Genomic DNA, 22,727 nt, shown 5'->3' on the forward strand with positions numbered 1-22,727 from the left:
TATATATATATATATATATATATATATATATGAAATAAAATATACATAATATTGAAAATAACTTACATTAATTTCGTTAATACGATCGTCGAGCACGTTCGGCAGCTCCAGACCGATTTCGTAATCAAAAAATCGATCGTACATGGTTTTGAATTCCGTTTTCATGGCAGCTAATTTGCGATGAAGAGTGCTGGCCATTTGCGCCTGTTCGACTCGCGATGATAAAGTTTCCCATCTCTCGATCGTGCCTAAATGAATTATACAACATAGAGCGACATTAATAACATAGTATTTTAAGATAAATGGTAATGCTTTAAATTATTTCATCAATTTCTGTTAGACAGACGTTTATTTAATGAAATAGACCAACAGAAATCTTGAGTGTTAAAAATATTATGTGCGCGTTCTTAAAATTATTTAAATAATTAATAAAATTTCAATTAATTCTGTCTTCTTTACTTAATGACTTAAAAATATAATAACAAATATGTACAATATACAGTTTTTTTTGTATAGGATTCTTGTATGGGATATATCAAATGACATAATGTTATAACTAACTTGACACAATCGCACGGTAGATTTCTCTACATTGCTACATATGGCACTATATAATTTAACATATGTCATCTTGATACTCGACATTCGTGCGTTCAACTATTTCCTTTCTTTCTTTCTCTAGCAAGCCTCGTGAAAGAAAGAAAAAAATGACCGAGCAATTATACTCCTATACGTCTTTTTATTTCCGGCCTTTAAAGAATTGTACGGTTATCTGTAATAACGGTATTCGTAACGATTTGTGGCCCTCATCAGCCGGTTATGTAAAATGATCATGAACAAAAAATCTTAAAGGTCAAGATACTTATGTCTGTACCGTACGGCTTCCGTGACCTCTTTTACCGTCTCGCCACTTTCTTTTACGACGGCCACTTTTTCCAAATCGAAACCGCACACAGTCAGAAACGATAATAGACGAAGATTGAATTAACGCGGCATCACAACGTCCTCGTAAAAAGATGATCCTCGAAGAAAGGCGTGTATAGAATGCAATAAGAAAAATTCGATGTGTACAGAAAGTATCACGTTTTGCATTGACCTACAGGAAGTGTCGGACCATACGTATGAGTGTAAAAAAAACGAAGCACGAATGCGATATGAACGCGATACGAACGCAGCTCGCATGGTACACGTGATGCATATGTAAACGCGCATCGTGGAAACACACGCTTCGTGCGATCGTACGCCTCGCTTCGCCGCGTGTGATCGCTAGAGCGTAATTCGCTATTGAATGCAGTCGGTGATGTTTCCAAACGACGTAATGCACGATATGTTTTTCGCGGAAACACGCATATGTGTCTCTAGGAGTCTCTTGGTACACAAAAGGAGACACGGAACAAATGGTTCACGCCGGGCGATGTATCGAGCGCGTGCTCAGGTTTTCTATTGATTCGCGCAGGACTCAATACAGAATAAATATTTTTATCCGTAAAGTTTCATGTGTTTGTTGACGTTGCAAGAATATCTCAGCGCAATTTACTTTCGCGAAACTAATCGCGATTTTTTCATTCTAAAGAAGTGGAGCGACGATCACGGTCACAATAATCGTCGCGTCATAAGGCACTTTGTGCAATTGCGTCGCATCGTTTCAAACGGCGATATCGCGCGGAATGATCGATGGATTCGGCGTGGAGAACAGCATTATTGCAGTAGACGTATATTATCTCACGCAACTATGCGAGGATCCGGAATGAAGGGTTGCTATAACCATTCGCCTTTTTAGATTCTACGCAATGTGATGTTTTATAAATTTGAAATAGACAATTGTAAAATTGAGGTTCGGCGGCGTCTGTTTTAAATTTTCTGATATGACATTAAGACGTAATATTCCAAGATAATGTATTTACATTATCCAAATTTCCTACGAGAAATCTATTCAAATATCTGCTTGCGTAAGCATTTACTTGATCTCTTTTGATCGATGTTCTCATCGTATAATCCCGTCGGCTCTGTACTGTTTATGTAATTTTTGGATACATGAGTCGTTTCTACCTGTATGTAATTTTGCAAATATCACTGAGAAGAATGGTTGGATTAAATAATAATTCTGATGGAAAATGGACGAATCGGAATTTTCTTTAACTCTGTTAGAATTTTAGTTGAGGTAACTAGAATTCTGATTAATATAATTATTATACAGTAAAAATTAAGAATTCTGATTTCTAGAATTTAATCCAACCAGACCATTTTTCTCAGTGTAGTAGATTTTACCAGAAATATTGTATCAACCAGAATTCCAGTTATCTCAACTAGAATTCTAATAAATTTAACCAGAAAATTCTGATTTTCCAACAGAAATTTTTTCAATGATTGGATTCTTAATACCGTCAATTGTATAATATGTCACAAATTTTCAACAATATACGACAGCTATATAATTTCATAATTTTGTAAATTTTCGTACGAAAGTTGTTCAAAGCAATTAACAAAGCAATTATTTATTTTCACGCAAACACATAGCGGCCGTGTTCCAAAAAAATTGATAAGAAATTTGAATATGGCAATTGTATTCAATTCCTTTTTCACAAAAAGTATAATTGCGGAGAACTTCGAACTTGCCAATTGCATAGAAAAGAACGTTTCTCACGGTCGTTGATAAAGTTAATTGCACCAATTTCGCAACGATAGCAAAACGATGACGAAGGTAATACCTACACGAATTATTCGGGGCGATCTTCTCCGTTCGCGCAAGCATCGGGGCAACAAATTCGAAATGACAGATGGAAGATGCGGATGTATCTTCTAATCAATATAGCGATGACGGATAGCTGAGATAGCTATGAACGCGGCACGAAGCGGATGCGACGAGCGAACGTCTGGTGACGTTCGGGCACATCGAAACACTGCGAAGCACGGCGATCGTTCACGGGAGCGAGCACTGTGCCCACGTGATGCTCCGACGTAGCGAAGATACGATTGCGCGAGCGAACGTGTGAGCGAGTTGCGATTCGCACACCGATGTTGATCACGGATAGCACGGCACCGCTACCACCGGTTCCTACGACTCTGGGCGACGGAGTATTGTTAAGTTTCATATAAGGTGCGACTCGAGGTACACGCGTTACAAACGCAGCATGCGTATCCACCTACACACACCTCAGCACCCACGTGCACGCGCAATTGGTGATCTAACGATCTCGTTAGATTTACGATTCGAGTAAATTTGTCATTAATGTAACGACACTAACGTAAGTCGTAAAATAGCTCGAAAGCTCTCATTGGTCATGTTACTGCTGACACCGTTGCCTCGAATAAACAATATTGTGAAACTATTTACAATGCGGTCGTTAGGAGCATAGATGTTTCCATTTTCTGTTTTCTCTTACGCTCGGATACGCTTATTTGAACTGTGTTGAAAACAAATTGTGTCGTGACTAATGTCGATTTAGACACTATGAAAGCGCACACTATTGATTTATGCCGACTATTTTAATTACAATGTATGTTTTGCATCTCTTACTTTCACGAGTAAGTTAATGTTGTTGTATATGAAAAAACATTAGCACATAGTTTTTATTAAGTATGTTTCCGTGAATACTTCCTTACTTTCTATTTTATCGTTGATAATACTTTTCTTTCTTCCTACATTCACGTACATATTTAAATCAAGTACAAAAGTTTAGAACGAGCTAAAAATATTGTACTTCCCTTACAGAAATCTAATACTGATCAATACTGAAAGACAGTAACAGTCTAATTAATTACTTTTTTTAAATATTAAAAGCATTGTTATTTAGTACTTTTAATACTTTCACTCCAAATAAGTTAATTAATTACTGTCTTTTAGTAATAAATTGGCTAGTATTAAATTGTGAGGATTATCGAGTAAAAAAAAAAAAAAAAAAAAAATTAGTGCAAAAGGTTAAAATAAAGAGAAAATATTAGATGCAATGTAATACATGTTAATAAGCAGATTAACATAAAGATTTTATTTAACATAAATAATAAGATACATATATACAAAATAAATAAATAATTTTCTATATATTGATTAAATAAATAATATTAGTTGAATTAAAATTGGGTTTAAATTTTCCCAAATGCTATTATTCGATGGAGGTCACGATAAATAAATGTTAAACCGGTTTAAACTAGAGCAATGATTTCGCAATGACATTACAGCTAATTTTGATACGAATTGAATCTTAGCACGCTTAAGTAGAAACAGACGTTCGTGTGATAAAAATGTTTGTGCGATGAAAATAAACATTCACATTTTTGTTATCTTTACCAGTTCAAAATGCGATTCTACTGATAATATATAATAAGATAATGGCAGATATGATTAAATAATGTGTGCTTATCTCGTGTCTTTTTTACAAACAAATTTCTACTACGTGTATACTAACATGCAATAATATGAAAATATTATTTCTGAAAAATATTGTTTTCACCGCGCATCATAAAAAATAAGCCGGAAAGCAAGCTTACTGTAAGACACAAAGTGGTAGTGGTTACGAAGAAAAGTTTGAAATTGATTGAATGCTTGTACTCACCACGAATTTGTTTTGAATATTTTTCATTTCGTAAGTATCCGTTTTGTGATTCCAGTACGGTCTGCAAACATCCTAAGTTTTCTTTACATGCAGACTCCACTTCGGCCTATTAGAGATAGAAAGGATAAATTCTATTAACTAATGTGTCTATATTGACACAGATGAATAATAAAATAATACATCTAATTAATCATTTTATTACACTATATTCTCTTATTCAATATAATATATACAAAAAGTAGATAAACATTTCCTATGATTACCAATTATTATAATCTATTCGAGAATACTACGTGATATAATATTTGCTATACAATTTTGTAATACGTGATATAATAATTGCTATAAAATTTTCATAATAAGAGAAAGATTACTAAAGAAATATAAAGAATCATGCACATTAATAATTTGAAATGACAGTCTTGAAGCTTAAAGAACTGTTTAAAAAATATAGTTATTACGATCCACATTCTTTAAATAAAAGAAGAAAAATAAAAAGATGATACACAATGCTGCAAAAACTTTATAACATAAATTAATAAAATGGTACACATAAATCTTATTTGTGTTATAGGAACACAAGATTTGTTATGTCTTTAAAAATATAATTGAAATTATATATTAAAATGTAAATAAAATATAATTTATAGCTTTATCCAACAATATATTGTAAATGCTATTGATATAATAGATTAATAGAGAGGAGAGGAGACAACATTATAATTAACGCAAACTTAATAAAATAATAAATAAATTGTATTTCATGCATTCATACAATATATACGAATACGACGTGCAAACTTTATAAAATCACTACTTACGAGATAAAGCGAAATAACGGATAAAGCGTATAAGAGATAAAGTAAAAACCATACTCCAAAAGCATCTACAAAATGTTATAGATACAGGACACTGTATTGCAAACATTAGTAAGAAAATACGTACGAATTCTGAAGGAATTGCGCCATTGGATCTTACGAAAGTATTTTCAGCAAGTATAAGTTGCGCTTGTGAATTTTCTACAATTTTTCGTAAATCTTCTTCGTCATTATCACTGTCTTCCGTACTATCGTCAATTTCCTAGAATATAATCACAATGCATGAATGTTTGATTACATAACATACGGCGCCTTCTCTAGAGTTCATTATATAGATACAATACATATATAGACGCATCGTCATGAACGCGTTAGAATCATATAGAATAGCATTACAGCATTTATATTATAAAATACTTTTCGATTTCTCTTTTCTGTACCATTTTATCAAATATTTTATTATTTACAAATAATAGAGTTTTATTATTGCTATTGTATTTTTTTATTGTAAGATTTGATTTTTCAATGATGTGTAATTACGCAATCATCAATAAACTTTAACAGAGAAAAACTACAATTCATAAATTGTATCACATTGTTCATAATTTGTTCTATAGCAAAGTCAGTTTATGTTTCGACAGTTGCAACTTACTTCTTGATTATCTTATAACAAGATATTACGAAATTTACATGCAATTTATAATATTACATATAATCATTACGAAAAATAAAACACCTATATAACTGTTTAAAATGTTTATTTATTATAGCTATAATTTAATGTTTTATTAAAGTGTATTGTATCGATATAATGATTGGGGATATATATTGATCACTGTAAATGGACACAATGTTCAATATCATGGATACATAAAAATTATTAGGGTAAGATGATTAATTCAATTACATATACTAAATATGTACTCTCTTTTCTCTTTGTAAAGTGCTTTTTCATAAGAAGAATATGGATACTTGATCGAGACAATATAATAGTAAGGGACCTACATGATACGTGCGAGTTTTAGGCAATGGCAAACGAGCAGGAATTGCGCTTATACTGGATGCGCATTCTGAGTGACTATCGAGAAAGTTTCGATAATCATCTCCAAAATCCAACAATTCTCGAGCCGTCTCTACATCTAATGGCTCGCTGTAAGCTTCACTCATATATTTCTCCTGTAGATAAAAAAATTTGTCAATATAAAGAAACAATACTTCTTATTAACTTTTTTATTGTAAATATTGTGTATCACCTGGTAATTATCCCAGGCCTGTTCGGATAATGAATTGTTACCGAGACTGTGCATTTCCACGTCACTGTCTATATTCAACTGTTGATTACTTTGTTCTTTGCTATTCAGCACAGTACTCAATATATCATTATTGTAAGTAAAATGTCCTTGAGCACAATCACGATCCTCGCCTTCCGTTTCCAACGTGGAAGCAACCGACTTGCAACAAAGTAGCCTGAGCGGAGTAGGATTATTGACAAGCGTCCTTTCTACATGTAATTGTTGATGGACGGTACAGCCTGAGAAAGACCCGGATTTTACGAGCGTCGTAGAACGACTATGGCAGTTTTCTTTCGAAACTGAATGCGTTGTGCGATTTAGGTTCATTTTGCGAGACGAACGTTGCTGATTCGAGCTACCATCGCTTCCCGCCGAATGATGATTGGCATGTGCACTTTCCGAACTAGACTCACTTTTACGGCCCTAAATAAATTCGAATCAATAATTTTTACTATCCTCGATTTAAACTTAATCTACAAAATAACTCGAAGCATAAAGTAAAAAATATATTTGACAAAAATAAATTAACTTAGCAGACATGTTAACCTATTATATATTGAAACTTTCCTTACCAAAGTCTTCTTACGTAATCTATTTTTCTTTCTGCGAAACGATATATTTCTAGCTACGCGATCGTCCGAACACATAAAAGACTCTTCTAATAAAGTGGACGCGGAATTATTAAATGATTTCCGTGATCCTCTGCAATATAAACGATAATACTTGATAATAAATTTCATTTAACTACACCGAACAGTAACCAACACAGGGCGAAACTTAATTTTAAAAAATATACAAAAAAATTATTAAAACAATATACTTACGTAGCATCGAAGGATACGGATTTAGTAGGTAGAGTCGCAACCAACTGATGAAGAGCAGTCTCAGATAAGAACGGTAAAATAGGATTGTCTTTCTGAGCTAAGGTATGATTATCTCCAATTTGAGAGATACAAGAAACACTCCATGGTCTTGATCCTTTCGCTTTTTGTCTCGATCGCATTATGACCTTCGGCGTATTCTCATCAGGAGATATCTCGTTGACAGGCGTTTTCTGAACGTAATCGAGTATCTCTTGCGAAGGGGATTGCGATGTAGCGAGAGCACCTTCAAATCGGCGATAGGTCGCGACGCTACTCTGCAAATCATCCGATGATATCGATTGTCTTTCTACATCAGATTCCTCCGTTGTGTATTCACCGCTGGCGTCGCAGCTATCTAACGGCTGTAATGTATGTGTTATTATACGTCATTATGTTATGTTTTCTACATCTTCTTGCAATATCCGCAATAATCTTTACACAAAAAAGTAGTGTGTAATTTTATAGAGCAATTTATACGCAAGAGATATTTACGTCAATTTTAATACTAATACTTCAATATTAATCATTACTTGATTTGATCCAAGAAGGATATTCGATTTACTTTGTTTGTTTACTGGTTTTCTAGAAATCTATTGATCTAATTTACCTGTGATTTGCCTTCGTAACTTCTCGACGCGTTCAACTTCAACCATTCCTTCACGCGCGCGTACTTAGCTCGATGATTGTTCGTTATGTTTTTCTCCTCGAACTCTAGCTGCGAAAAAGTGCGCGAGGCCGTGTGTCTTTCTTCACCAATCAAGTTTTCAACTTCTTTGATCAATCTTTCAATACTCGATTTATCAGTCTTCTTTTCATCATCGCTATCTTTTTGCTGAACTTTGCGGGCGTCATCTTCCGTTTCTTTTTCGTTACCTACACTTTTTTTCTGCGCAAAATGCATTTCTTCTGAGAGATCGACTTTCGGACTCTCGCCAAAATCCAGACGAACCACAACATTCGTTCTTCGTTGCTCCGAAACAACAAGCGAGCCGTTTCGACCGGCAGGAGTGTAAGTCCACTCCTCCTCGGAGGAATCGTCCACCGTGTTGGATGATTCCTGGACTAGTTGACCACAATCTGCCTCAGAATCGGTGTCCAAGTGCTTGAAGTAGAAGGTAGCACAGTTCTTTGATTTTCTGTCAGACCTAAACATAAAAAAAATCCATCTGGTATCGGTTGTCATTTCGGCGACAGCCGGAAAAAATAACCGGATAATGGATGATCAACTCTCGAACGATCATTTTACCGTTATGAAATAGTAAGATGAGATAGTAGGAAAGAAAGGAAATGCGACTTACGTGTTGAATGAAGCAACCTCGTCCGTTGCTCCACGTTTCACAAGTTCGTTCGTCCGTAGACCGTTATTCGTTTTTTCTGTACTTTCGATTTGCACGGTGTTTGCCGCGTCGATTTCGTCGCACGTTTCCTGCATCGCCGCTGTCGTTGTTATCGGCACGGTATCCGGTGTGGGCGGCATGTTGTGTTGCTCGTTATCACTCGCTCCGCTTTCCTTGACGTCACCCTCTTCCCCTCGGTCGCCCGCGGTAGACGTAATGGAAATGACCTCTCGTTTTTCCGGTTCGTCGGACCTTGCGTCCATCACATACAGTTGACACAATTCATCCTGCATACCGTAGAAAGCGCATATACTAATTATTGATAGCGAATATCGTGCACGCAGTGCATTATCAATAAATTCTTGCTTGAGAAGATACGATAGACGATTAATTATTTATCGGACAAGGTTTCTAGAAGATTAATTAAGATTTTGTTTTTTTAATTCCATATCGTTTTATTCGGAAACGAAATGAACGCTGAAATGATCGGCAAGGAGAATTTTCTCTGTATTGCTCAAGTTCTCCAAGCTTCTAAACACGCTGCATGATCGAATATCTCGATATATATTATTAAAGTGAGAAAATAACTTGCATGGATATCTATGATTTCACTAGTTACTTTGAAAGATCGTTCGCAAGATCTCTGCCCGACACGAATGTTACGGTTTTTGTTACAAATTCGACCGCTACTTTTTATCAGGATCATCGCCTGGCGTCTGGCGTGTACAGACTTCTCACTGTACGTGCGTACCCGATTCGTTTTACAGAAGCCGTTCTTCTTCGCGGCCTTCCAGGCTTAGTCCACTTAACACATTCGGATACGCGGCTCGTCTCTAATCTACGCAGCGTAAAGTGGTAGTAACAACGCTCTCTTATCTCTTATTAAAGCTAAAGATGTAGTTTAACTCCTGCAATTGCGAGATTCCATAAAGGAAGAACAATTTGCGAGACGTACTTTGCTCGGACGTCTGCTTATCGAAGTCCATTAAGCGTTAATGAAAATTCCCATCTGTCGTAGTAATATATATAATACAACGACAATAATTAATTACAGTAAGATCCGCCCATTATCGTTCGCATCGAAAAAATGCCTACGGTACTCGCTTCAGAGAGTAGAGTTAATATTTCTACGCATGAATCTCGCGCAGCGCTTGAAAATCGGGTCAATGACTTGTAATAGTCATGTTTCGCGACAGCAGAATGAAGAACAATAGCTCGTCGGTTGTCGATTCTTGGAACAACTACGTAAACCACTTCCTGTTTTTTTTGCAATTATTTGAAAAATTGCTGAAGATGCAAGATAAAAACATAAAAGAGTGTACATTTTGTATGTGATATTTTATAAACAATATTGCAAAGAAGACTCATTCGTACGTTATAAATTATAGATTATAGATATAAATTTATATCTGAACTTTTTTTTTACGCTGCTATCGTTGCGTGATTGAGTCGCTCTTATCTTCCGCAGATTACTCTACGTTCTACTGTGGGAGACAAATATAACTTCTGTCAGTCGCGTGATTCATTCCTCGGCATGATTCTTAATATTTCCATAACGATACAACTTCTTCGCTGCTCGCTGTGCGACGGAGTCACGATAACGGGGATCGTTTCAATTCGCAAATAGTGGGTCTCAATCGGAATCACGTAATCGAATTCGCAGGCTCGTCGCTCTGTATTCGACGAATTCACGTACCTCGAAATACGATCCTTCGCTGATGGATTGATTCTCGGAAAAGGCGTCGCTGTCGGACTGGTCGATCCTCTCATTTGAGACTGGATGATCGCAGTACTCGGATCTTGGGCGTCCAGCAGCGCGCTTGGCGCGTTCGGTACGCGACGACCAAGCGGACTGTCCTGACGATTCCGCTTCAGAGCCACGCGATCGTCCACGGCTAAGTCGGGGCTGTTTCGTCACTGGTTCCTCGTCGCTGTCGCTACTGCAGCCGTAAGGCACGGCGTTCTGAAATATGAAATCGAATCTTTTTTACTCGATAATCACGGTAGCGACGTAACTCCGTCGAAACTTTGTGTTATTGTTCGCGATATCTCTGCACCTTGTTATGTTCCGAAATGTTGAATGTACGCTTCTGCGAACGAAGACCGACACTTATCTTGTTTTAATAAGTTATCGCTTATTATCAGCACTGACTGTGTCATATGATGCAGTTGGAATTGATGAGAGAGAGAAAGAAAGAGTTATGGTTAGGGCCATGGAACGTTTGACGCATTACTGAGTTACTCTGTCCAAAGACCGGATCTCAAGCCTCCTTCGACGGGATACCTGAGGCGGGTATAAAAGAAAACCGCTCGACAACATTTTAAACAGGTAAAGGGCAAGGGATAAGGGTAGGGATAAGGATAGGGTTGCAATGGCAGGCAAGTTTACGGAATACAAGAAAATGTATATAACATCCGCCAATTAATATTTTATCTATTAATATTCTAATAGTTGATTCTAAATGTTGCTCGCTCAATATTATATGTAAAAAGAATTTATTTTACGACATATAAATATCTTTTCTTACATTAATATATAAGTTTTCTATTTATCTCATGTAAATTTAATAAACTCTTATAAATTCGTTTATCAAACTAATTTGATCTTAAATTGATATTTTCATTTTACCAATAGTTTTTCTATACTTGGTTTGTTGATACGTAAATCATTAAATTTAATGGAAAGAAAGTTATCTTATTCGTTAAAGAGGAGAGGAGTGCCTACGTCTGTGGTAAGAGATTTAAAATATCGTTTTGCTTAGAGTTTTCTTTCTCTGCGAGCACAAATAAAACAAAATGGCCACTCAATATACTATTCTTAATGGTCGTCAATTGTGAAGCATCTCCGTCAATTGCAACCACTAACAGATTATTACTCGGCTCCACCCTTTATTTCCTGACACCGCTCATTCGTTCATCGATCGATATTGCCCGACGCGTTTTCCCACAAGTTTCAGTTTAATTACTACGATCAGCACAGCGGAATGAAATACCTGCGGAGTTTAATACAAAGTGGCGGAATGAGCACAGCGTTTCTATATTTTATATATATATTCTGTTTACACACATTTTAATCACCTTTACGCGCTTTTCGTTTATAATATTGCACTTTGCAACTCTCAATTAAAAAAAAACCACAAAGTATAAAAAGTCAATTATCTCTGAGAAAATTTAATACCTTCGTTCACACATGTAAAGTGTGCCGTTTAATCGCGTCGACTCTTTACATCTCGAGTAAGATATAGAGATATTCCTCCGTGAAAGGTAAGAGACGAATAATAGAACCGTTACCTTATTTCTTATATGAGATACGAGGGTCTCAATGTGACACTGCCACTCCAAGGCACGTAAAAACAGAAGATGCCAACGTCGCTCCAATGATCTTACTATACGCAAAGGCTGCGAGGATTGTTGCTTCTTCTCTTGCTGCTGTTCCTGTTCTTGTTCTTGTTCTTGTTCTTGTTCTTGTTGTTGCTGCTGCTGCTGCTGCTGCTGCTGCGTGAAAACTTTGTCTCCCAATTTAACAATCGAACTGACGATACGCCCGTGCGCCTCTATGTCTCGTTGAAGTACCTGCGTACAGAAATTTAATAATTTATCGTACACCCATTATAATCTTTAAACCAAAAAGAAAAAGAAAAATTAACAGAGAGAAATCGATGCCTACAGATTTTAATAAATCATAATATCTCGTCTAAATTATACATTCACAGCAGCTATATTAGAAAACATAAAGCTATCTAGATGCGCGAAATGAGTAGTTATATCTAACGACATCGTTGATGATTAATAATGCGGCGAGGGCCAGCGGAAAGTAAGCGCGGCTTAGGAACATGTAATGTGCAAAAACATGAACCGACATCGCGCGCACGCCAACCAGAACGTAAAGGTTAAATGCGCACGTACAAAAGAAACATTTAAAATTCTTTATTACTTCCGCGAAGTGAGTCAAGCTGTCGAGCCGGCCGATAAGTCCAGGTTCATGTTTCTTTCTCTCTCCACTTCATGTTAACACTTGGTATCCTAGCGTGCGCGTTTGTACTCTTCCAGATCGCGCTTCGAAATCTCCTCAGGAGACAAAAGCGTTGGAATATCCTCCATCTTCATCCACTAACCGTGGTCCATATTAGCCCACTTTCTCTGATAGATTGCATATGATTATGTGTGATTGTTCTACTTATCTCGCAGTACGACGTGTCGTTCCGAGAGCAGGTCCGTATCGCAGTTTGCTTTCACGCAGTGCACACTCTTCGTACGATTACCCGCTGTACGACCGACACTTTTTTTCTCCTTCTTCCTTTTACGTCGCCTCATCTCGTTGTCAATTTCTCATTCGAACAAAAGGAGCAACGCAACGATCACTGGTGAGGAACCAGCCTCGTTATGAAAGCGCGGATATGCGCTCTCCGACAGGATGCGAAGTGCGTGCACGCATAAATCAAGCTGCTCAGCTTGGACAACTCTATTCGCAGAAATCTTGCTATTTTGCTTATTAGAATATCCCAGTCTCCGTGAGAACAATGGAATACATTCGAATTGTAAATTGCGAGACACCGCCAACTTTTATTTCTAATATCTTACAAGACATCATGATTGTTCTATGACACGAAAGTGTACTAGTGTAATATGAACTAATCATTCCTAATCTTACAGCTATCTTGTGTAATGTAACTTAGATAATTTAGAAATTTTATAGATACTAATTTCCACCTGTTTTGATTTGCACTACATAAGTTAAATATTCAGAGCAAGAAAATATGCGCAAGAATTTAATGCTTTAATTCAGTAACTCAACACAGTGCTCACGTGTAAATAAAGCGATTTTTTTTATATATAAAACTTTGTTACTCTAAAATATTATATTTTGAGATAATGTTTCTGCGAATTTATTGTTATTTAGCAAATCAGTCAATTTGATGTTTCTGAAAGAATCACTGCGATTGCACTCGTCGATACACTTATTAACGATGCTCTTATGCGAATAACATACGTCGCAATTTATATATTCTTTAATTTTAGTTTAAAATATGCGACTTTCATATTAATGATCCAAAACAAAGGATCGAAATGTTTATGTACTTGTTTAAAATAAAATATCATTTGCACTGGTACAGACTTCTCGTACAGACTTCTTATACGCATTATAGATTAATTTCAATCGAGCCTGTTATCAAGAACTTTTCAGTTATTTATGTAATTTTAATTGCTTATGATGTGAAACACATTGAATATTTATTAGGTTTCTGTCACCAAATAACTTTGAAGTAATTTTTGTACTAGCGCAAGTAATCGAATCCGCTATGAACTTTTATATCAATTGATTGATTCAATGTTGATTCAAGAATTATGCATTTAATTTTTCATATAAAACGTTTGATGTTTCGCATAAAAATTTAATTATTTATTTATTATTAATTATTATATTTATGATTTTATTATGATATTGTAAAACATTTAATAATTTATGTTCAAGGGGCTGTACTACACTGTACTACATTTTGAATTTAGACTCACATCTCGAGTACGGCAAAATTTTATGTATTAAGACATCCGTGACATTTCATGCTTTTCAAGTAATGTACATATATGTATATAATAATTGATTCACTAGAAGAACTGTTTTCATTGTAGAAAGAGAGATATTGCCACTTATCAATATTGTAAACGTTTCATCTCACAGAAAAACGAAAATAAAGAGAAATATGAACGATATCTTGACAGAGATCGGTAACAACTTTCCGTCGACATTCCGCCTCGAGTACGCGGAATGTATATACGACTGCATGCGTGGAATGTGATAAGGAACAAGTATGGTGTGACTCGTGACAAAACGTGTGCTAAGGAGATCGTAAAGGAATAAAATCTATCGCGCGCGTTTCGCGGAGATCTTAACAGCGGGTGCGCTTTAGCTTTCATGGGAAAGTTTAGCGACAGATATTAAAGAATCGTAAAGAGCGAGTTGCGCTATGCATGCGTGCGTTTATACGTTGAGAAGAGAAATACGACCAGCCTTATCCAAGGTAGGGTGTAATTTATAGTTGAATCCATAGTTAAACACTGCATGATGTCAAGCTACCATGTAAGCGAGATGGAGAGATGCTGCATCGGTGGCGGTCCACGAATGCCGATTGCTGGTAGTTATTGACATTCAACGATACCACGATAGTTTCACGCCATGGAATGAAACATGCGACGTGCTACTAGTCATAGAATATTCTGCTTATCTATTCTATTTGCATAAATAACGGATAGATGTATTCATAGAATTCTAACCGTGCCCATCAATTTTTTCATAGCAAAGATTTATACCATTCGGGGATATAAGCTTTCAAAAAAAAACGGAAAAAATCTCGCGCGTTGCGATTGAGATCGCGGAATTAAAATTTGCAGGTTGGAATACCTGTGAAAAATTGCAAAGCAGAGTTGTATCATATTGAATTATATAAACAGAGTTATACGTATAAAGAGAAAATTATTTTCTCACGCTTATACATTTATGGTTGAAATATGCTTGAAGAAGTTTTTTTTTTCCCACGATGAAAATTAAAAGCGGCCGGTTTTTCCAGCTCTTCGACTGGTTTCCATCCTACTTGTCAGACTGTCGTCAGCTCATCTCAAGTTGAAGGCCGCGACGTTGACGCTGGAGCAATAACCTTGGCATATTGCGGCTTAGAAAATTCATCGCGTTACAAATTCAATGGGAAGGTCGACCCGATCACTTTTCCTCTCGAGTTTCACTTACGATTAAATATTTTCTGTTGCGGTATCTTCGTGACAATGACACCGTAGAAAATATTACGCGATGCAACAGGAAACAGGTTGCGCGGGCGAATGTAACGCATGACGATAATGTCATGCAAGATGCGGGCTTTCAAAGACACGCGATACTAGACACATCCATAAGCCTGTCGCACGATAGTGATAATGTCCTTGTTGGTCGACGATGACGAGTGAAACGGCATGTCGAATCACGCGAGAACTCGCGCCGGCGATAGTAAAAGTAGATAAGTTTAGAGCGAATCTGTGTATTAAGTAATTCAACAAACTCGATATTATCTCACATTACGAAATTAACAATCATTATCGCAGGAAACCTAATTGAATTTCTACATGATGAAATGGAAAATGTAAGGCCGAAGCGGAAACCTGACAAATTAGTTTTCTACGTGATAAAACGGAGAATAAGATCAAGGCAGTAAGGCAAGTCACATAATGTAGACATTTTAATTGAAACTGGTATCTCGAATACCTCGAGTCTTCGATGAATTAAATTAATAGTAGCACAGCAAATATGTTCTATTATCTAATACACGCGATATAACGCGATATCAGCGCGATATGCGCTTGTCAAAATATTGCCTGGCTTATAACGTTAGAACTTTTACATTGCATAAGTACACGTTTTAGTTTTTAGAGCATGACTGTTCGTACACCACCGTTCGCATTCTAACCGCATAGGTTTCGATCGATGGAAAATACTGTAGAGATCACGAGGTATATACCGTGACTAGCGAAAAATCGGGACGATACCACAGAATGGAGATTAATCTGAGACGAACGAGCCGATAACTCTTTGGGCGCGGCTGTACCTTCGAGCAATTCGAAGACCAACGGCTGGCTGCTGGATCGCTTAAATTGTTTCGAAGAATAGATCATCCCACAGTACACTCTCTACAAGGTGTTCCAGATAAATGGAGATCACAATTTTTTTTATACGCGCGTTATTCGTTCGTAAAATGCAAATTGCAAAAATTATACAAAAACGTGTGATTTTTGTAAAGATTTATAGATAAAACTTTTTGTAATAAATTTCAATATATTCTGTGGTAACGAAACCTGGTAATTTATTTTGTTCTGAGAACAGTTTTTATTTAAGTTTTTTTAGAAGTAAAATAATCCGCGCGTGATTATAATTAAAATAATTATATGTGCTCAAGAAAATTTTTATTTTAAAAAGTAATACGTACCTACCATAATTCTTATTTATCATTTCAGTTTACATATATTAGTTATATAGAAGATCGAATTCTTTCGTCGAGAACGCCCCATGTACTTCCAACGAAGTCGCAGAAGAGCGTTGTTATTACCGCTTCTTTCAATCCAAGTTGAAAGGCTCTATCGAGAAATCTCTTTCGGCATACAATCTAATCATGATTTATCGACACGCTCTGTACGATGAGTAAGACTGTCTACTGCCACTGCCTGGAGAAAGTTAATTTGTCATTACTGTCGTTATGTTTTGCCACGTAAAATTTTTTTATGTACAACTTTTATGAAATTTTCTTTTTTGTTAATATCACATAAATTTTCATTGCGCCAGAAAACGATTATTTTTCAATGTTGCCTTATCCGTGCGGTGTATCTCCGTCCAACAAACTCGAGTCAACATCATTAAAGCAGTTAATGTCCTGTTAAAGAAAAGGATTCTTCCAATCTCCATCGATTCATGAGGCAGGATCAAGTTTCTACTTTGTGTGGGAAAGAGAAAGTGTACACTCCACCGGTACTAATTTCTTCACCTCCGTGTAGTCTTGCGTTTATTCCTGAAAAAGGATGTCACGGCACGCCGCGGTGTATTATTTGAGATTGTACTAGTAAAGGTGTAGAAGGTTAAATCGCAGGCAAAACGTGGTAACCGACTGTAAGGCTAAGACCACCAGCACTTAGTGCGTTCACTAAGCGATTTTTACTTCCGTAACCGGCAGGACGTGCCGACGCTATCTAAGAATTCAAGATAGACCGAGGATAACTGTGTATAGCCACTACAGTCATAGTTTCACGAGTAATCTAGCGGTAAGCCTCCCACATGGCACATTTTACAACAGACACGTAGAAAAATTATCATGAATTCGTATCATTCGCATTCGTATCATTTGTGCATTAGTATTATTTTATCTTGGCAAAATCTTACGGTTTCTCGTCCTCTTTTATGTAATTTCCTTCTATTACATATTTTTATTATACTTCTTCTTTCTTTGATATTCTCAATGCTTCTTCTTTCCTTTAGCTTACCGTAGCTGTATCTTTTTCTCTTTTAATTTTATTTATTCACGTTCTTCCTGCGCACGCATATTTCTTCCTTACATTTTGTACAATTTATTTCGTTATATTTTTCCTTTATACTCTTTCGTTTTTAGAAAATTATTTTAAAACAAAATAAACTCCATCTATTATCACACTATTCCGGTAGGTATATTTGAAACGAATCGATTTGCTACGATATATTATGATTTAATTTTAATGTACAAAATATAATTTAAAAATATAATTTATAAGTGTTTTTAAAACTAACAATAAGACAATATTACTTCTTGTAACTATTCTAAGGCTGGTATTCATAGTCGGTTCTTATTTCAAGACGCTAAGACGTGGTCCCTCTGATTAGTCCGTGACATCTCCAGACAGAATTTAATCTATCTTGAATATAAGAACTGACTACCGGCCTAAGAGTCTCTGTAGCTTAAAGGATACGCTACAAGTTCCATCCAACTCAGAAATGGTGGTCACATCCACAATGTTCCTAGTTAACGGATGACGCCAGGCGAGTGAGTCAGCGCACGCAAACATGCAAAGGCAAATGACTCTATAATATGACAAGCTATAATGAAAAAAAACGCATCAACTTTCCGGTAACGTGGTAATATTAACCTTTCGATTATATACGCTATGATAGTGTGCGTTTGAAAGACAATTCTTTCAATTTCGTCCCCGGCGGGGCTTCCATTTGAACGATCTAATTTTAACCCAAGTTGTTCATGCTGCTATAAAATTCGCGACCATAGCTTCTATTCATCATAATTCGTGTTCTGGAATTCTTTCCAGTACTTTGTGAAACATCCTGTAATATACATATTGTAATATAAATTTACAATTCTCTTCAGTACGAGAACAATCATCGCCGTAAGGCTTCCTTTTTATGCAGACATCGAGCTTTAATATCTGAAATGCGTTACAAGGCTTCCTGTGACTTTCGAATATCAAACTCTGCATCATTCATATCAATCTTTCAAGTAGAATTTATTTAAAATTCTTTCTAAATTTTTCTCTCTTCAAGTTTTTAACTGTTAAAGCTTGATAATTAATTCTCCAACAAGACACTTCCACTCGTACGTGGAACGAAATGGAAATTATGCGGGAAGGAAAGAGAATATTGCTGTAATAATTTGCACCGTAAGCAATGTCACGATAAAGCAATCTCGTTCGGGGACAACAATCAAACGGATTGCTGTACGCACATACTGATTTCGCGTCGCAACGCGTTATGCACCGCGTAATCGTAAATCTTGCATTCGTAGAGCGCCATAAAAAAATGTTAGCTGGCAAAAATTTTCTATTCCCTTTCACTTATAGTACACCGCTCGTGATGGTGACGCAAGCACGACAGCACCGCGAGTTTCCATCGCGTATCCTCGCGATCATGCATCGCGTGAGCGATGCATACTTGAGGAGTGATTATAGTCCTCCCGTATAAAAGAAGATACAGAAATCATTCGAACGTTTCACCTTTTGGTGATACTTAGTAGTTTGGTCTTATTTTAAATTCAAAGTTGGTTGGAAGTCTCAGTAATGCAATATATTCAAATTGCACGTGTATTCGCGAATAAGATCACATCCGGGACCTTCCGCTCGCAGCTGTTAACCGAGTTACCCAAGCCGTCCTCACCTCATTTTCTCGTCGCCGCGCCGAGACTCTTATTGGACATTTTACTTGTATTCCACGGTAGAATAACTCTTCAATGCTCGGATTTGCGGTTTCGCAAGTATCTCTGTAAATTTTACAACAATTCTAACGGCATACTACGAAAAAGTTACTCGTTTATGAAGAGACTAAGTTATACATCGTTGATAAGGCATGTCGTTATCGCGAACACGTACCCGTTTGAACCTTGAATTAGTTGGTATTTATTATTTTTTTTATCTACAAATACTTTGTAATCTTACCACACGAATGCAATTTTTATCACCCATTATTAATAAGATATTAAAATTCACAAATTCGTATGAAATGAACAATATAAGACATCGTCAAGAGTGTTGCCAAAAATAATCATGTATCGTAAAAATATTATTCGAGATGATCATTCCCGATAAATTTAAAATTCGTGAGATTTAAATATCGCGTCAATATTTACAATTCACGATGTTTGATGCGCGAGAAATTCGATTTGTTAAAGTCAAATTAAAAATTGTAACATCAGGCAGCGAAAGATACTTCCGGTTTTATTTATGCATATTGTGTTTTGCATGCGGATGTTGTGTCAATCGAGAATCTGATTTGTAAATTAACGTGATACGATATGATTACGTGAGATAAAAAACGAGAATAATTCTCACCCGACTTGAACTTGTCTCCTCGATCTATTTAAAATATAAAATCTGTTACAGCCGCTCGCGCAAATCTATCTTACGTTTATCTAACGTGGGAGTTAGTTTTTCTTTCGGAAGAAGAGCAATCACCCTAATATCGCACGAGGCTGGAGTGTGTGCGATAATCGCTCGAATCGTGCGCTTCTAAAAATACTCTCAACTAGTTGAAAAGCCAAACGGCTACTGTTTCACAGATTTTCTTCGAGTTCAGACATATGTCCACATGTTACGTTAGCGAAACGAAATTCGTTCCAAATTAATTAATACAGCCAGATAGATGTTAATGTCAGGCCGACTGATGTTCCTTCGACTTTCTCTTTTAAGCGATATATGTAACTGGTAAATAACTGGTAAATGAGTTGCTTGACGATAGTGTGACGTAAGTGTATTGTGGGTATCGATAGAAAGTCGAAAGGATGGGAGGATACAATACCTTCCCTTTCCGCTATAATGAATAATTAAATTTAAATTTAATACAATGACTAGCGATCCGGTAATTAGCGCGATTACCGGATACTCTATAACAACTGACTCCATAAAATTCCAGAAAGATCTACTTTCTCTTTATACGGATACAATTCCACGTGAACTCGCTTGACCTCGAACGACCGACTTCGACATTCACGAATGTCGTTCAACGGAGCATCCACGCACCGCGATACGGAGTGTCGATGACCAAACGCGGCGGAAGATAATATGTGAACCGGAGCTCAGGTGTAATAAATCGGAGCGCGAACCAGGGATCGACGTGTGTTCGAAGTATATAATTAATATATGATAAGTATATGATTGATCGAAAAACATGCAACGGGCTTCCCGGTTTTCATGATTATAATCTTGACGATAACAGCTATTATTATTGTATTATTACTTATGTGCTTTGCTTTATATTGAATTGACATAATAAATCGTAAATAAACTATCAAGGGTGAGTAATGCGACTTTTTACACGACGATTTTCCTTTCTTCGTCTTTTACTATGGAAAGGAAAATCCGATATGTAATGACGGTTTCTCGTTCGAAAGGTAAGTACGATCGTAGATGCATTACTCAGATTAAGCCGGATAGTCTTTGCTGTAATTGCTTCATTGTTTCATTGTGTTTTTCGATGTAACAATAACGGGACAAATATCACAATGAATCTCAGTCGTGCTGTACTGCGAGAGAACTGCGGATGTGGACGGAATTAGCTCAAGGTGTTATCTCGAATTGAAAAACTCTGAAGAGAGAAGCAGAGCAGAGAATTAAGTTTCAGCTAATAACAACGCGGTATAAAATATTGAGATAGATGCAACGAGTTTACCAGAAAAATAAAGAGTCTCTCTCTCTCTCTTTCTCTCTCTACGGTTCGGAACACTTGGAACACCGACTTTCACGTTCTAAATTCCATTATCTTTACCGTACACTTTTTACGACCACGTGCTTCGAAACAATACTGTTGTTTAATCAACCGCGGTGAGGCAATCTGTTCGATCGATCCTTGAACGAGCTCCCTCACACACAATTAGATAAAGAAAACGATAAATTTTCCATCAGGTGGCTTACCAAAATGCATATCCACTATGCCGAGTAGGAAGAGCGGCGCACCATTGTATCTACGTCAGCGCGAAAGCGAGGATGTGTGCGAGAACACGCGTATCCACAAGAAGAGGAAACTACGAAGAATCGAGAAGCATCGAGACCGAGCATCCATGCTGCAGCACTATAAGCACTCACAAGCTTCGGTAACGAAGCGCATCTTTTTCTTTTTTTCTTCACACCCGGTACAGACTGACGATGAGACGACGAGACGACGAGACGACTTGGGATACGCCGTGGTTTTTTTTCAAACGCCTCAGACCTCCAGTTCCCCGCTTCCTCGCGGCGGTTTCGTCGCACTCGTGCTCGTTACGTTGCATGAATGACTCCTTTATCACCGCCGCGCCGCGCCAGGGTTTGTTCGCGGCAGTCGACGACGACGGAGAAACCACGTCGAATGGACCGCGCGAAGAAGTTTGAGCTGCGAGTGTTGCCGTGGTATGTCTCGGGTCTCGGGTCTCGGTTAGATAGGATGGACGGACGGATGGAAAAACGAGTAGGAGGAGGTGAAGGAAGAAGGGGAAGAGAGCCCGTACGGCGGCCGGTTAGACCCGTAGAAGAAGAGACTCGTCTGGCTGACCCACGATATCACGATGCTGGAGATTACGTGAGTGACCATGGATTCTTCCAGAAAGAACCCCCGCTGCTTTACGGAGCAACGGAGGGAAAACGGAGGGAATACTGATGCCGGTACAAGATGCCGGTGGCACACAAAAGCTGACCCACGCGTTGCACAAAGCTACTACGTGATGTGCCGCGATCACACAAATCAAATACAAGAGACGCGCACCATTTGCGTTTAAATATAGCGCGATGCTCCAGAAAAAAAGAGGGATGAGAACTAGACAAACGGAAAGAGATGATGAGAAAGAGGGAGAAAGAGAGAAAGGCGAAAAGAAGAGGACGATGAATGTGGAGG

At 37.1% G+C, this 22,727-nt stretch overlaps 1 protein-coding gene across 1 annotated transcript in view; it reads right to left on the reverse strand.

Annotated features, from left to right (window-relative positions):
* LOC105620538 overlaps nucleotides 1–22,727 on the reverse strand; it is a 39,674-nt gene that overhangs the window by 13,893 nt on the left and 3,054 nt on the right. Inside the window, exons 7-17 of the mRNA XM_012202029.1 lie at nucleotides 12,155–12,436; nucleotides 10,560–10,826; nucleotides 8,825–9,150; nucleotides 8,134–8,671; nucleotides 7,488–7,888; nucleotides 7,236–7,365; nucleotides 6,625–7,086; nucleotides 6,377–6,547; nucleotides 5,499–5,633; nucleotides 4,554–4,659; nucleotides 67–248 (exon numbers count right to left, since the gene is read on the reverse strand). Of these exons, the coding sequence (XP_012057419.1) occupies nucleotides 67–248; nucleotides 4,554–4,659; nucleotides 5,499–5,633; nucleotides 6,377–6,547; nucleotides 6,625–7,086; nucleotides 7,236–7,365; nucleotides 7,488–7,888; nucleotides 8,134–8,671; nucleotides 8,825–9,150; nucleotides 10,560–10,826; nucleotides 12,155–12,436 (3,000 nt within the window). The remainder of the gene's footprint in view (nucleotides 1–66; nucleotides 249–4,553; nucleotides 4,660–5,498; nucleotides 5,634–6,376; nucleotides 6,548–6,624; nucleotides 7,087–7,235; nucleotides 7,366–7,487; nucleotides 7,889–8,133; nucleotides 8,672–8,824; nucleotides 9,151–10,559; nucleotides 10,827–12,154; nucleotides 12,437–22,727) is intronic.

The sequence above is a fragment of the Atta cephalotes genome, assembly GCF_000143395.1.
Source record: "Atta cephalotes unplaced genomic scaffold scaffold00027, whole genome shotgun sequence".
NCBI lineage: Eukaryota > Metazoa > Arthropoda > Insecta > Hymenoptera > Formicidae > Atta > Atta cephalotes.